The 15,345-nt window shown below is 40.1% G+C and overlaps 1 protein-coding gene across 4 annotated transcripts in view; it reads right to left on the minus strand.

Moving 5' to 3' along the window:
- ano6 (anoctamin 6) overlaps positions 1-15,345 on the minus strand; it is a 149,680-nt gene that overhangs the window by 83,222 nt on the left and 51,113 nt on the right. For 2 of the 4 annotated variants that reach the window (XM_048549480.2, XM_048549482.2), the window contains exons 4-5: positions 12,526-12,567; positions 56-190 (exon numbers count right to left, since the gene is read on the minus strand). In XM_048549480.2, coding sequence (XP_048405437.1) covers positions 56-190; positions 12,526-12,567 — 177 coding nt within the window. The remainder of the gene's footprint in view (positions 1-55; positions 191-12,525; positions 12,568-15,345) is intronic. The other 2 variants (XM_048549483.2, XM_048549481.2) reach the window with 1 other exon arrangement.

A 15,345-nucleotide genomic window follows, 5' to 3' on the forward strand; every position in this document is an offset into this window, starting at 1 on the left:
AATCATCCTGCATCTGAATCCGAAGGAAAATATCTAATGCATTAACAGATAATACCTTTCTGCTTAGAATTGATCTCATTCTCTTTTTGTCTCCCGGTTTTCTGTGCTCCTCCTCGTAAACCAACACAAAATCGATTCGACGTTGGCCATCAGCAAAAAAGACAGAGTCTTCATTCCCATCAAACTCAACCTGTGTTGAATAAACCAAGCATATTTCAATTCAAAGCTTTTCTTTTTTTTTTTGCTTTCCTATGATAACAATACATGTAAAGGGCAGGGAGAGGTCTTGCAATCCCAAATGCACAACAATGACTTTTGGACTTTGCAAGAAAGAAAGCACAACAACAGAGGCAGCAAATGGTTAAGCATGAGCAATGCAATCATCTCACGGTCAGGAATATCTGGTTTATGGTTTCACATACCAGAGAAATTAATGTAAAAATATTGAGCCTCCCATACTACGTTGTGAACACCCAAGAGGTCCAATTGATAATTAGAAAAAAGTACTTGGCCAAATAATCAAGTTGAAAATCCTACTGTTCCTGGAGTACAGCATCCGAAGTCCTTTCAGTTTTTAATCATATTGGAAAGTCTACAGCAAAAATAGCTCAATAAATGTTGTGTTAACCATGAATTTCTTCACTTCAGCTTTTCAAGATATGCAACATTATGGAAGGTGCTTTATCGGTGTCTGAGTTAATCTACAGGAAATTAACAGGTGGTGATGAAAGCATTAAAAATCATAACAGTTTGTGACATATTCCTTCTCTTATATCACTTTATTAACATTTTATGAAGGGGTATACCTGCCAGGAGTATGTACAGCCACTTCAGTTTTCTCATTTACTGGCCTCCTGTTCAAGCAACAGATTTTCCGACATGAGACATACTGGGGCAGGCAACGTACTTGAATCTACATATACATGCACAACCAATTTTTGTGTGTACAAGCCCATTTCTTGTGGTTACTTTACAACTATTAAACAGCCATACAACAGGATGCACTTTTAAGGTACAGGAAAGTATAGAGGGGATGTCAGAGGCAGGTTCTTTACGCAGAGAGTTGTGAGAGCATGGAATGCGTTGCCAGCAGCAGTTGTGGAAGCAAGGTCATTGGGGTCATTTAAGAGACTGCTGGACATGTATATGGTCACAGAAATTTGAGGGTGCATACATGAGGATCAATGGTCGGCACAACATTGTGGGCTGAAGGGCCTGTTCTGTGCTGTACTGTTCTATGTTCTATGTTCTATCTATGTAGGTTACTTTTAGTATCTTTGTAAAGGACAGATCACAAGCATCCTCTCACCATTTAGAAAACAGGAATGTTAATACCTTAGAAACAAATGTGGTATGGCCTGAAGTGTTAATGCTAAGTTGTGACATAACATGAATCCGAATGAAATGACACTCTAACACATTTTCTCTCAGCTTTCCCAAATTACAAAACCCATAATCTTCCCTGAACTTAGAGAACTTTAGCTTGTAAACATTCCTTTGAAAGATGAAGACTTTTGATTAAAAGTTCACAGTTGCTTCTTATGATAGAATATCTCTCTACAGAGAAAGGCTGAAAAGTTTACAATTATTTTTATGTATATTTAGATAGAATTGTAATTATTTTCACATTTGAGACAATCCATTATAGTCTATGTGTTCTAACTAATTTTACAATGGCTGCTAGAAAATTGCTACTTCCAATACTTACTGGGTTTTGCACCTATTCTGACACTGATAAATTGCTGATCTGCTAATGTGTCTGCAGGATGCTCACTCACCAGAATTCCCAAGAGCTTCATTGTACAGAAGATTCAATGTAAGTTCATTTGAGACGTACTCTCTATCATAAGATCTTAAGTGGGGATGTCCACCAATGACTGCACCATGTTCATTCAGCATCAAACACAATACTGAAGTAGTCCATGTCCAAATGCCTGGACAATATCAAGCAGCAAATCATATTTGAGCTACACAAATATGAGGCAATGGCCATCTCCAACAAGAAATAATCTAACCATTGCCCCGTGACATTCAAGAATGTAGTTCACTGTGACTTTCTCCAGGGCAATATCGGTTGGACATTAAATGATGGTCCAGGTAGCAAAGCCCACATCCCATTAATAGATCAAAAGAATTGGTATATAATGAGCTGACTTGTGAATTTCCAGGTTCTCTGGCTGGTTCACTACAATGCTAAGTTGGTCCACCTAAAACAAAGTAAGAGCTACGAGATGACTATATGTTGGAACGATATGCCCTAAATGTTGCATTGTTAATTAATTGTTACTGCAACTGCAATTTATTTATGATTTTTATAGATTATAGGTGCAATTTGAATGCAGAAATGGCCAATTTTCCTTTATGCTTGAATTAGCTACATCAGGACTCTGTTAATTGCTTTGTCGAATCCCAAACAGCTAGTTGCTTTTCATTGCAATGTTAAAAATGATATTGAATGAAATACGTCATATTTTATGTCTTCGGGCACTTTTACATCAGAAAATTACTCGCTGGTTGTATAACGAAACAAGAAGCACCATTTGATTTCTTTCAGAGTATATTTCTCAATTTCCTGCTAATACTTCTGCCACTTACGTTAAATTTATTCAGTCTACTCTATGGGAAACTGAGACCTCGATCCAGTTTATCTAGGTCCCTCAAACAGTTCAAGTGAATTTTCCCTCAGAACCCCCTGTTCCAAAGGAAATAACCCCACTTTATCTAATTCTCCTCACAGCTAACATTCTCTATTCCTGGCAACGTCCCCATACAAAAGCAAAATACTGCAGATGTTGGAAATGTGAAACAAATTCAGAGTACGGTGGAGAAACTCAGCAAGACTCTGGGAGCATCTGTGAAGGCAGAAACAGTGTCAACTTTTCAAGACTGGTATGACTTCTTTAGAACTTCTTCATATATCTTCTCTGTGTTGCCCCTCGCAATGACATTAGAGAATCATTTCGTCCTTTTCTATTTGTCAGGTTGGCCTGTGTTTAAACTGTTTGCTGAAATTTGTTGGCAGCAAAGCACTTTGGAATGTTCTACAGCACAGATATAAGATCTTTTTTCTAATATTAAACTATTTCAGTTTGGCTAGAGGACCAATAAATACTCAACTCTTTTGAAATTATCTTGTTGAAGCACTTAAGAATCTGAGATAGAGCAATTATCATCATGAATGTGTTAAGCTTCACAATTTTCTGACTTCTTGTCTTTCAAAACCAAAGATGAAGCCAAAGGAAATTTAATGGTCAGTCTTGTATGCACAGAATATATCAAGGAACAACCAGCTTGGACCTGCTAACTGTGCAACTCTTGCTTAGAAGTTGAATAGTCATTGTGCGTAACGAGTAGACAACAGAACACAGCAAAACATTACATCAAGACAATTCTACTGAGAAGAAATTTATCCTTCTCAACTGTCTGTAGCTCTCTCCATGGGAAAACTAGTGACACAGAGGAGTGAGATACCCAGCATAAGTGAGCAGCAGTAGATATGAGTAGCAGGGACAACCCAAGATCTTACACAACAGAGGCTCATGTGGCATTGTGGTAGGGTCCCTACCTCAACTCCTGGACCAGAGAGCAGATCGAATCACAGCCAGAGCGGGTGCAGCAGCAAAACACATGGTCCTAGTCTCGGAGCGGGAGCGGGGCGAGCGCGGGCTCGGTCCCGGAGCGGGAGCGGGGCGAGCACGGGCCCGGTCCCGGGGCGGGAGCGGGGCGAGCACGGGCCCGGTCCCAGAGTGGCAGCACAGCGAGTGGTGGATGGAGACCAGCGCGTGGAGGCAGTGTGGCCTCATGTTCTGAAGCCTGGCAGGCACGGATTCATGTTGGAAAAGGACCAGAACCTATATAGTAACATTTTATTTTCATTCTGGCCTTTTTCTAATCTCTGCTTTCCCATGTTAATCTTTTTTTTACTATTTCAATACAGTGATAACCCTTAAAATAGCTGTACCTCAGTACTCTGTACTTAACATGGCACCAAGAGACAACATTACAAACGTTTCACTGCATTTATTCCACTGCAGATGACAATAAAGGCTATTCCATTCAATTCTATTCTTGGCCAGGAGGCTTGGGGTTAAGTCCGTTCTGCTCCAGAGGTGTGTCAGAATGCCTCTGACCAGGTTGATTAAAATATCTAGAAAACAACAGAGGGTGAGGTCCAATCCCAGCTCTACTGAACAGCACAGGGATAAGGAGTTTGCTTTCCTCAAGCTATTAGAAAAGTAACTGTACTTTTAGCAGATTTAGGAAATGTTTTAATAAGAAAAGACACATTGGTTGAAAAATGAAGGAAAGATAATTATTATTTCCATTAAACAGCTTTAGCAGCAACTTCTAAAGCCACGCCGCTCCCACTTTGAAGTAGAAGGGCAGTAGGTACTGGGATAGCAGTATGTTGCTATTCCTTCAGTATTGCTGGGTCAAAATCCTGGTATTCTCTTTCTAACAGTAAATCTGGGCCACAGTGATTTAAGAAGACAGTTCATCACCACCTTCTCCAGGGTAGCCAGAAATGGTCAACATATTCTGGCCTAGCCAGCATTGTTCACATCCCAGGGACAAGTGATTTTAAAATACTGTTCTTGGACAGGATATTGCACAGCAAAGAACAACATCAAAATAAGCCCATTTCAATTTTGACAGTGACCCAGGCTCCACTATCGAGCTATAACTGATAAAAAGGATAATAAAGCAGAAGTCACCTCGGAGTTGATGCTGTAGCCAATTCCTGGGGAATAATGAGATAACAAGGTGTAGAGCTGGATGAACACAGCAGGCCAAGCAGCATCAGAGGAGCAGGAAAGCTGACATTTTGGGCCTAGACCCTTCGTCTTTTCTGAAGAAGGATCTAGGCCTGAAACGTCAGCTTTCCTGCTCCTCTGATGCTGCTTGGCCTGCTGTGTTCATCCAGCTCTACACCTTGTTATCTCAGATTCTCCAGCATCTGCAGTTTCTACTGTCTCCTGGGGAATATTCACTGCCTGTCTTGGTGCATTTGCTTGACTCTCAATCATTGTACAAGCTTCACAATGGAGGCTAGTAGTGATGTTGGTTCACCATGAGTGCTGTAATGAAACCGTTTTTGCTTATGTTACTGTTGATTTAACACAGCTCACACTTTTACAGCTAGACCCACAGAAGAGACTTAAAACACAATATTCTGTTCTTAGAACAGGAGGAAGTGTGACTAGTTTTAGGAGTGCTGAACCAAAGTGCTCTTAAGCAATGCAAACCACACTGCACACAAATAACTGCAATCTCATTTTATTATATGTTTACTTCATCTCTAGATCTTTGCCACACACTTGATAGGTGAGAAAATATTTTTGAAATTACAGATTAGCATATAAAGATACATTGCAATAATGTCTTATTTCCCAATTATGTTTTGCAACATTTAACAGTAAGCTACATATGGACTGATATGGAACAAGGGTGCAGATTAATAAGTGTGATCCGTGTACATATTTATTTTGAGAAACCTCTTACTTTTATTCCTTTGGTGTTAAAAACATTTATTTCCCCCCGAGTTATCTCAATTGAGCTCCACAAGATAAGGTTGAGTATTCTTCAGTGCAGAGAAAAGTAACGGTTTTTCAATCCATTAAAATATCACATTTTGGCCCAATATTTCGAGGAATAGTGATCATAGTCAGATTGTAGCTTTGCTCTTTTCACTTCCCCTATCTCAGAGCTCTATATTTCTGGTCTGATCTGTGCCTCGTGAAACCCAAAGCTTTCCTGTCCAGGAACACCTTCCAGCTGTAGGAACAGTACTGGAGGGCAAGGCAGTAGCTGCAATATACTGGGGTTTAAGGTCTGGAGCGTTGGCATGGAGTTAAGATAAATGAAGGGGGGGGTGGGGAGTAAGACGGCAGGTAGGTGGGTAGGAGACTAAGGTGGCAAATGGGTGGCAGGTGGGTAAGTCCAGCTACAAAGAAGTGGGTGGCAGTTTAAGGATGAGTTGGGGTGGAGGGGTATGTCGGATCAGGGGAGGGTGGTTGGATTGTAGAGGAATATAGGGGTGCAGTTCATAGTCACCAAGAAGTTGGAACAGGTTTTTAATTTCCCTAACTTTTCCTGGGTAGGTGTCAAGTTAAGTAAGTTAGAACCCTTTGAATTGTGTGACTCTAGCTCGGAGTTTTAGACCTTTTCAGATAGTTCTAGAGAAAACAATTGTTTATCTGAAGTTTAAACTTTCTAGGCAATTACTGTGCAGTCAGTGTTTCAGGACTTCCAAGGGACCCTAATGTACATCTTTCACAGTGCATCCAGTTTTCAACTGTATGGAAATGGGAAAATCTGGATCAATATCTTGCAATTGAGTACTCTGCACACTAAACGATGCCATTATCTCATGATGTAATCTTGTACATCAACTGGGGAATCAAAAATTTATGCTGCAGACCTGGCGCTAAGTAGAGCAACGTTTTGTGGCTCTGGTCATAGAGTCTCCAGCTCTGCAAACAATAGCTCAAAATGACAGAAAGATTTTGCTGTTGGTGAAAATATATTGTACAAACTCCAAAAACGGGCACAGGGTTCCCAAAGTGCTTCTCACCCCTAACAGTTTACTGTGGTGCGGGAAGTATGTCAAATTTATGTCACTTGCTGCGTTAATGACTGCTGTGCACAGCTTACTGTCTGCACTGCAGGCAGCTGCGGCTGGGAGCCCAACCTCACAAAAGCCTAGGATTACTTACAGGACGCCTACACCTCTGAAAGGGAGCTACTGCGTGGCTGGAAAAGTGACTGGAATTGTCTCAGAAGTGCCTTTATCCAGCAAAAGTGTGAATTGTGGCTGAGCACAAACAGTTTTTCCAACATGGTTTGTGGAAGTGTTGGTGGAAGGATGGACAGATATCCTGTGTCCATGACGGGGTTGTAGTGGTTGCCGAAGGACCCTCCGGGTACAGGCTCAGGAGGCAGTGGGAAGTGCCCGGAGGGACTTCCACCTCAGGTGCATACTTCTCAAATGTGAATGCAGTGTTGAAAGAATTTAACGGCCTTGTGTGCGCTGTGAAGACTTTCAAGTTCAACTGCTCATGGCATATTTTACAATCTGGACCAAGAGGCTCACCGTGGCTCAATTCACCACACCTCCATCACTCACCCATAACAATATGTATTCTGAGGAAGAGCCACTGGACCTGAAACATGAAATCTCATTTTTCTTCACAGATGCTGTCAGGCCTGCGGAGCTTTTCCAATGACTTTTGTTTTTGAACAATATCAATGAATCAGGTCTCAAGCATCACATTCCTTTGCACTCACAAGACTTAGCACTGTTGCAACTTCACACCCACCACAAACTGGAAACTATCCAACCAGGAGAACCACAACAAGACATATAGCAACACATTCAATGAAGTATTTCCCTCTCTCTTGCAAAAGGTAGTACATGTTAGCAAACAACAGGAAAGAGCTGCACAGTCAAGTGTCTGTATCTTTTAATCCTCATGGAGGAGACACTGCTAGCCACCAAGGTTCAGATCTGAGGAAAGACCACCAGACCTAAAACGTTAACTCTGACTTTTTTCTTCACAGATGCTGCGAAACCTGCAGAAGAGACTTGAAATGCAACTTCTGTTTTTGTTCCTGATTTACAGCATCCACAATTCTTTTGTTTTTTCTTTAAGGTGAAGGGTATTGTTGAACCTGTGGTCATTCATTGCAGTGAGAAAGATAATGATAGGAGTATAGGCATACCTTACCCTCCTCCTCTTACTGCACTTCTACCTCATCCTTTAATGTGTTTTGAATGAGAAGGTGAAGTGGGTGTGAACATGCACTTCTTACTTCCTTCTCTCCCATCCCCAACTCTTGTGCTACTCATTCACCTTTTGTTCCCGAGAACTGACATCAAAATGATCAGTGGAGGAAGGGAAAGTAACAACTAAAAACGTTCTTTAGCACCTTCCACCTCGGGTGACAAAGGTTGTTCCAGCATTATGTCACAATGATCGATCCCAACTCAGCTGAGTACCAGAGAGCTTGACCAGAATGGTACAGTCTGTATGTAAACTGCATATATTTCTGCATATAAACTGACATTTTCCCAGCCACCATCATTTCTGAGGAAGGGTCACCGGACCCGAAATGTTAACTCTGTTTTCTCCTCCACAGATGCTGCCAGACCTGCTGAGCTTTTCCAGCAACTTTGTTTTTGGTACAGGGATAATGGGAACTGCAGATGCTGGAGAATCCGAGACAACAAAGTATAGAGCTGGATGAACACAGCAGGCCAAGCAACATCACAGGAGCACAAAAGCTGAAAAATCTGATGAAGGGTCTAGGCCCGAAACGTCAGCTTTTGTGCTCCTGGGATGCTGCTTGGCCTGCTGTGTTCATCCAGCTCTACACTTTGTTGTTTTTGGTACAGTCTGTAGAACCTTGAGGATGCATTCCCCTCCTTGGAGGCTTGGTCTTCCTTTGTGCATTGGTTCTGAGCCAGATACACTAAAAGTGGATAATCATTGTTGCCTGGTAGCTAGCCTTTGGTCTGCCATGCTAAATCAAGTACTGCTGATAAGCAAAGTGGTGCAGAATTAAGGAATTATGGTGTAACTTGCGTTTGCAGGTCAGCTGCTTCATTGATAACTTCCCCCCAAAACATGGTCAGAAATGGGGACATTCACTAATGTTTGCACGACGATCAGCACTATTTGTGACTCTTCAGGTACCCAAGCATGTCAGGGCTGGAAATGCAGGTTTTCACTTAGAAATGCAGACTAAAGCTCAAACAGGTGAAGTCCCGAGTTGACTGAGAATAAGCAATGCTCATTGGGTTTGTATATTTAAGAGCTGCATTCGTGGAAGAATCAGGTGGTGAAAGGGCAATAATCCCACCTCTTATGAGAAGGTCTGTGTTCAATTCCCACCTGCCTTAGAACTGTCTCAATGGATAAATTTAAAAATTCACAAAGGTCATGTGGTGCAGTGGTTCCATTCTTGGCTGTAAGCCAGAATCTCTAGGTTCAAGCTCCACATCAAGAGTTGATGGCCAATCAAAGTTGACTATCAACTTGTAAATTTTGGGTTCTCATGGTGCAGTGGCAGTGTTCCTACCTTCAAGCCAGTAGGATCACCAGGTTCAAATCTCACCTGATGCAGAAGACAAGCAAGGTATGGCTTTAGCTTTATCCTTACCAGGAAGGAGTAAAATTAGAAATAAAGTTTTTTTTTCCAATAGAATGTAACAGACCTAAATATCAAAGTAGGATTTTATATTCTGATACAATTATGGGTTTAATTTACTAAAAGGATGTTGGAAATCACCAAGGCCTAGTCAAAATTTGAGAAATTTAACAACATGGCAATCAATCCATGGAAGAACTTATCTAGGAGTTTGAAAGATTATAAAAGGCCAAAGAAATTCAATCTAGAAATTCTGGAGTTTGCACTCCCATTTAAATAATTATATTGAACAGAAATCTTGCTAATGGACAGACTTTTGGTTTTAACAGGTCTTCAATCTTGAAGCAATGACTCACTTTTTGTAAACATGGTTGCTGCCACAAAATTTTTTTAGAGAGACAATCCTTTTTAGGTAACAAACAGGACATGTCAGCAGCTCTGCTGTGATATGGAGAATGTAAGATTCCATGATTACTGAAACTCAGAGTGTAAGGAGGCTCTAATCATGGCTACCATATAAAAATAGAGTGGTTGAAAGATATTTTGAAAGGAATTGTACATTTAATAGATTTCCAAATCAAACAAAAATGTATATTTGAGACGGTAGCCAACAACGAATGAGTCCTAAAAGTCCATGGGAAATAGTTTCTTTTTTAATTCACTTGTGGTACATGGATGACGCAGGCTGGGACAGCATTTATTGCCCATCCCTAGTTGTGCCTTGAGTAAACTGCCTTCTTGAATCACTGCAGTCCATGCGCTGTAGGTAGACCCACAAAGTTAATATGTAGTTCCAGAGGAAGTGGTAGAAGCTGATACAATTACAACATTTAAAGGTGTCTGGATGTGTACATGAATAGAGGGATATGGGCCAAATTCTGGCAAATTGGACTAGATTAATTTAGGATATCTGGTTGGCATGGATAAGGGTGTGTTTCCATGCTGTACAACTCTATGACTCTACTGCAAACAATGCTATGTCCAGAGTTGTCCTAAGATAAGGAGTAAAGTCTTTGAAGCAACTCATAAAACAGACTATTCTAAGGGTGAGTATGAGTAGGATGAAAAGCAAGAAAATATTGTGTTAGTGGTCGGCCCATGGGAATTTACAAAGATTGACCAAAAACTGAGTCAAAAAGATGGGTTGGAGAATGTTTCTGAAACAGGAGAAAAATGAAGCGTGAGAAGTTACATGGTGAAGAAGATCTTACAATTGGTGAAGAAAGTGGAGTGGAGATTTTATAAATGTGCAATGTCAATAAACGAAAAGGTACAGCAGGAGATATTAGGGTGGAGTAGTTGCAGAAATAAGGTATGGTAATATCTAAATAAGTCTGAAGCTGAGGGAGAGGTTTCTTCAATAAATCATGTTGAGAGCCCAGTGTTGTTGAGAATAATGGGTTAGTGCGATGAACTTTGTCAGAGACCTGATGTAATTGTGTTGTTCAAAAATGATGAAGGCATAAGGAAGAGTGTTGGTGCAAATGAACTCAAGATGACTAAATCAGCATGGAGTCCTAGTGGTGGAGAGATTGAAGGAGGGGCAGATATTTTGGACATATCTATCCAGGCGTGACTGACTCTTGCAGAAAGGAAGGTGGCTGATCTTATTTGGTCAGCAAGTTCAAGTTTTACAATTAAGTTCTCATACTTTCAGGTCCCCAACATTCATGGTCAGTAACTCGTTTTGTATTTATTAGCCTATCATAAATATGAATTAACAGCTCTGCCCTTTGGAATTATATTCACTGGCAGAATCTTGCTGGGCAAAAATGGGAAACATGTTTCCAGAACCAAATATACAGATGAGGCAAGTACACGGTGATCTAGACTTCCTTGACCCAGCTCTGCAAAGTACCCACTTCTTCAGTTCCTCCATTAGTAAGTTGTTTCTTTGCACCAATGTTCCCACTATTATGTAATAAGCTGAGAAGAACATAATAACATGGGAACACACTTCCAAACAACCCCCAAACAAAGGTTCCTATCACTTTTATGCCTGCCTCCACACGTAATCTCAAATGAAGAAACTTCCACCCATTCTTTTTGGGGATTCAGAGGACACCAAGATTTCAAATGGCCTGATGCCATGCATAAATTCTCAGTTGATGGAGGGAGCGGCCAGCAGTTTACTCTGAGAATAGAAATGCATAGCACCACCAATACAAGCTGTTATATCACTACTGAGCTGCATTTCGTAATTACCACAGAGTAAGTCATAATAAGCTACAGGAAACAGACATTTATCTCTTTCTCAAAGTGGGTTCAAGCTTCCTAGCACACCTACTAACAAAAACCAAAAACATTTACCTTGCTACGACACTACAATTTTGGCAAGTTGCAACTGTTTAAATGCTCTTAGGGGAACTGTTGTTGCTGACCAATATAGCTAATTTACTCCTTTCACGTTGACATTTATATTTGAATACATAAATGTTCGTGTGAGAAATTATGCTTTAAAGGTTGTTATTTTCCTCACACTGTTATACTTATCAATGAAGGTAAGTCAGAATTATGAAGTGGATCACTTTGTAAATTAACAGTGAACAGAGTGGACTGGTGTGCCCTTAAAATTTGTTTTCAGCTGACAAATTTTCAACACTCTCAGGGAGGTTATGGCCTAGTGGTATCATCGCTTTCAGCAATATTTCTCTCAGTACAGCATAAGTTTGCAACATTAGTGTAATATAACAAATATTTACATACGTCTATGTCAGCCTTGCATAAATTTAACGACCCAACTTCAGCAATAAAGAATTTCATAGCTCATTACCCTCTGAGAAGAAATTCTTCCTCATTTCTGACTTAGAATCCCCTTCTTTTGAGGGCCTTCTGATCCTAGATACTCCCACAAGGAAAAATAACTTCTGCGCACCTACCCGCTTAAGTTCTATAGGAATCTTTTGTGTTTCAATAAGGCTGCCTATCATTCTTCTAAATTCAAATGAGTACAGGCTCAATGTATTCAACTTTTCCTCACAGTACAGTCTCTCCATACCCTGTATTAGCCTAGTGAACCTTCTCTGGGCTGTCTCCAATGCCAGTATGTCTTTCCTTATAGAGGTGCCTCAAAACTTCACAGTTTTCCAGCAGCGTACCAACTAGTGCCTTGTACAGTTTTAGCAGAAAGAGTTTGCTGGTCACTTGCAGGCTTATTACTTTATCTTTACTTCACCTGTATCTTTTGCACAGATTAATTTAATTAGGTAAGCCACTTTAGATGATTACCAACTAAACCTCAACATTTACATTTCCTTCCAAAGGCAACGCAAATGGCTGTAAACAACAGGAGACACCATTAAAGCTTCAATTATGGCATCAAGCAAACAGAAATTACAAGTTGAAGGTCAATTCTCTCAGCAGTCAGCAGCATACCATGAATTTGCTCATAAATCCTGCACCATTCGCAGTGAGCAGCTGTGGGATAGTTAGAAACAGATTATCAGAAAACATGGAAACAAACAGCATTCCATTCCATCTGTCAACAGAGGATTTTCATTCAGAAAGTGCTCCAGAACCGGCAACAAGTCAAAACTTGGACAATACTTCTGATTTTTAAATAGAACAGCTCAGTTCTGGCTTGCAAGATATGAACAAATTGTTGCTACATCAGGTTTGCAGACCATTAATGAAACGCATTTTTATACATTAGAGATGATGCATTAGCTTTTAATATCAAAACATTTAGAAGCACAAAGTTGACCAAATTTTTGGTATTTACACAAAACAAGATACAATCTGCAGCTAAGTGACTTTTACATTTTTCTTCACATCTTTCAAGGATAGTAAGTAAACCAATAAACAGCTCAAGAGTAATCAGACTATGGTTTAGAAGAAACTGGTTAGTACTGATCACAAGAAATAGAATAAGGCCAGATATATCTTAAAAATTTCTCAGTTCTACAGTGTCTACTGCAGCGTTATTTAAATTTTCTCTAAATTTGCAATAGCATACACTAGAACTTAGGCAGTCATTATCACTGCTCTTAAAGCAGTTTAACTATGGTCAAATAGCATAAACAGAAATACTTGTTAACCATGGGCAGTGTTCCATATCTTACAGTGACTCTTTTCCTCACTGCTCCATGAAGGTTGACAAATTTTATCTGGCCTTATCTGAATGAGTAATTATGATTTCTTGTATTGTTAGCTCATGTGTAGTTTTTGACCACCTTGCCAATTTATTGCAATTACTCCAAATTTCTGTCATAGGCATTAACAAAGTGTGGAGCTGGATGAACACAGCAGGCCAAGCAGCATCTTAGGAGCAGAAAAGCTGACATTTCGGGCCTAGGCCCTTCATTAATCTTCCTGTTTAAATTAAAACTTAAAATAAAAGCACTCCAGAGTAGTTATCAGGTTGAACAGGTTTTATGCACACTCCTTTTGAGTTTCTGGTATTTGCATTGAATCAGACAAAAATTTCCATTTCACTTAGTTAACGTTGTCAATAATGTGAAGAGGCAATGGCCTAGTGACACCATCCCCAGATTATTAATTCAGAGACGTCAGTATTGGTCTGGGGACCCAAGTATCAATCACACCTCAGCGAATGGCCAAATTTGATTTTGATATAAATTTGGAATTAGCTCTCCAATGACAATCATGAAACCATTGCTAATTGTTGGGAGAAACAAAACATCTGGCTCACCAATGCCCTTTAGGGAAGGGAGATGCCTGACCTGGACTATACATGACTCCAGATGCAAGCAAGGTGGTTGACACTTGACTGCTCCCTTGGCAATTAAGGATCAACAATAAATGTTGGCTTAGCCCGTGATACCCACATTGTGTGAATGAAGAAAGAAAAGTTAAATGGTCTTCCTGTCCATAATTATGCTGTAATTTTGTGGTTTATCAAATCCAATTTATTTTAATAAAGTGGCTTTCGGAATAGCAGCTTATATTATTTTAAAAGCAGAGGTTATGTTTAATGGGTTGTATGTTTTGAATTTACTTCAGAGCGTTTTAAATTTTTATAGAGTCATAGAGACATATTTCACAGAAACAGACCCTTCGGTCCAATTTGTCCATGTTGACCAGATATCCTACATTAATCTAGTCCCATTTGCCAGCATTTAGCCGATATTCCTCTAAATCCTTCCTACTTATATACCTACCCAGATGCCTTTTAACTGTACTAGCCTCCACTACTTTCTCTGGCAGCTCATTCCACATATGCAACACCCTCTGTGTGACAAAATTGCCCCTTAGGTCCCTTTTATATCTTTCCTCTCTCACTTAAAACCTATGCCTTCTATTTTTGGACTCCCCCACACCAGAGAAAACAGCTTGACTATTTACCCTATCCATGCCCCTCATGACTTTACAAACCTCTATCTCAGCCTCCGACACTTATGTTCCAAAAGTGGCCAAACCAAAGTACTGTACAGCCGTAATTTTGCAACATGTTTGTATTTTTGAGCTGTTATGTATATCCACACCTGGAGACGTGTGGTTATACCATCCAGTGTCTTAGGTACGCAGCAGTGCCTACATCCAATTCCGCATATTAATTGTTTTCCTTATTATGGCTCATTCAGGATGCATACTGCAGTTCTGACATAGTATCAACTGATAAACATTTCGTTTTGAACAATCACTGGTTGTTTAGTACACTGCTACTTACCAGTGCACATGAGATTGTATTCAGCACATGTGTGACATGTGAACTGATACATTAGGAAATCTAATTTGCAAACAAAAGCAATGAAAGGATATGAGAAGGATCTGGTTCCCAGTAATGAGATCTACGCACATATTTTTATTTAATTTTGAATCCTGCATGTCCTTAGGATAAAAATTTCAACTGTTCTCCCTGAAATGTCTTAGTGAGTACTTGAATTCATCAAATGCTAGCTAGCGCTCTCTGAACCTTCACTTGATTGCAGTGGACCATTTATTTGTTTCTGATATGCCCAGTTCATTTGGAACTTATTTTCTAAGCTGGTGTGTGAGCTACATGTGGGAAATGGGCTTTATCATTCAGTTGAGCAAGTAGGGAGATGCAGGAAAGTCACGTCATCAGAAGACGGTATAGTTGTAAGTATTTTAATTGGCTAGATTTTCCAAGGAGTGGCAATTTCCTGCAATATGGTTCTGACCAGGGTTCCTTCAGAAATATGGAGTCCTACTTCTGTTCTGAGACTCCTCTTGCCATGCAGAACTGGCAGAGGATGGCAAACCACACTCTCT

This window comes from Stegostoma tigrinum, chromosome 18, assembly GCF_030684315.1.
Source record: "Stegostoma tigrinum isolate sSteTig4 chromosome 18, sSteTig4.hap1, whole genome shotgun sequence".
Classification (NCBI taxonomy): Eukaryota; Metazoa; Chordata; class Chondrichthyes; order Orectolobiformes; family Stegostomatidae; genus Stegostoma; species Stegostoma tigrinum.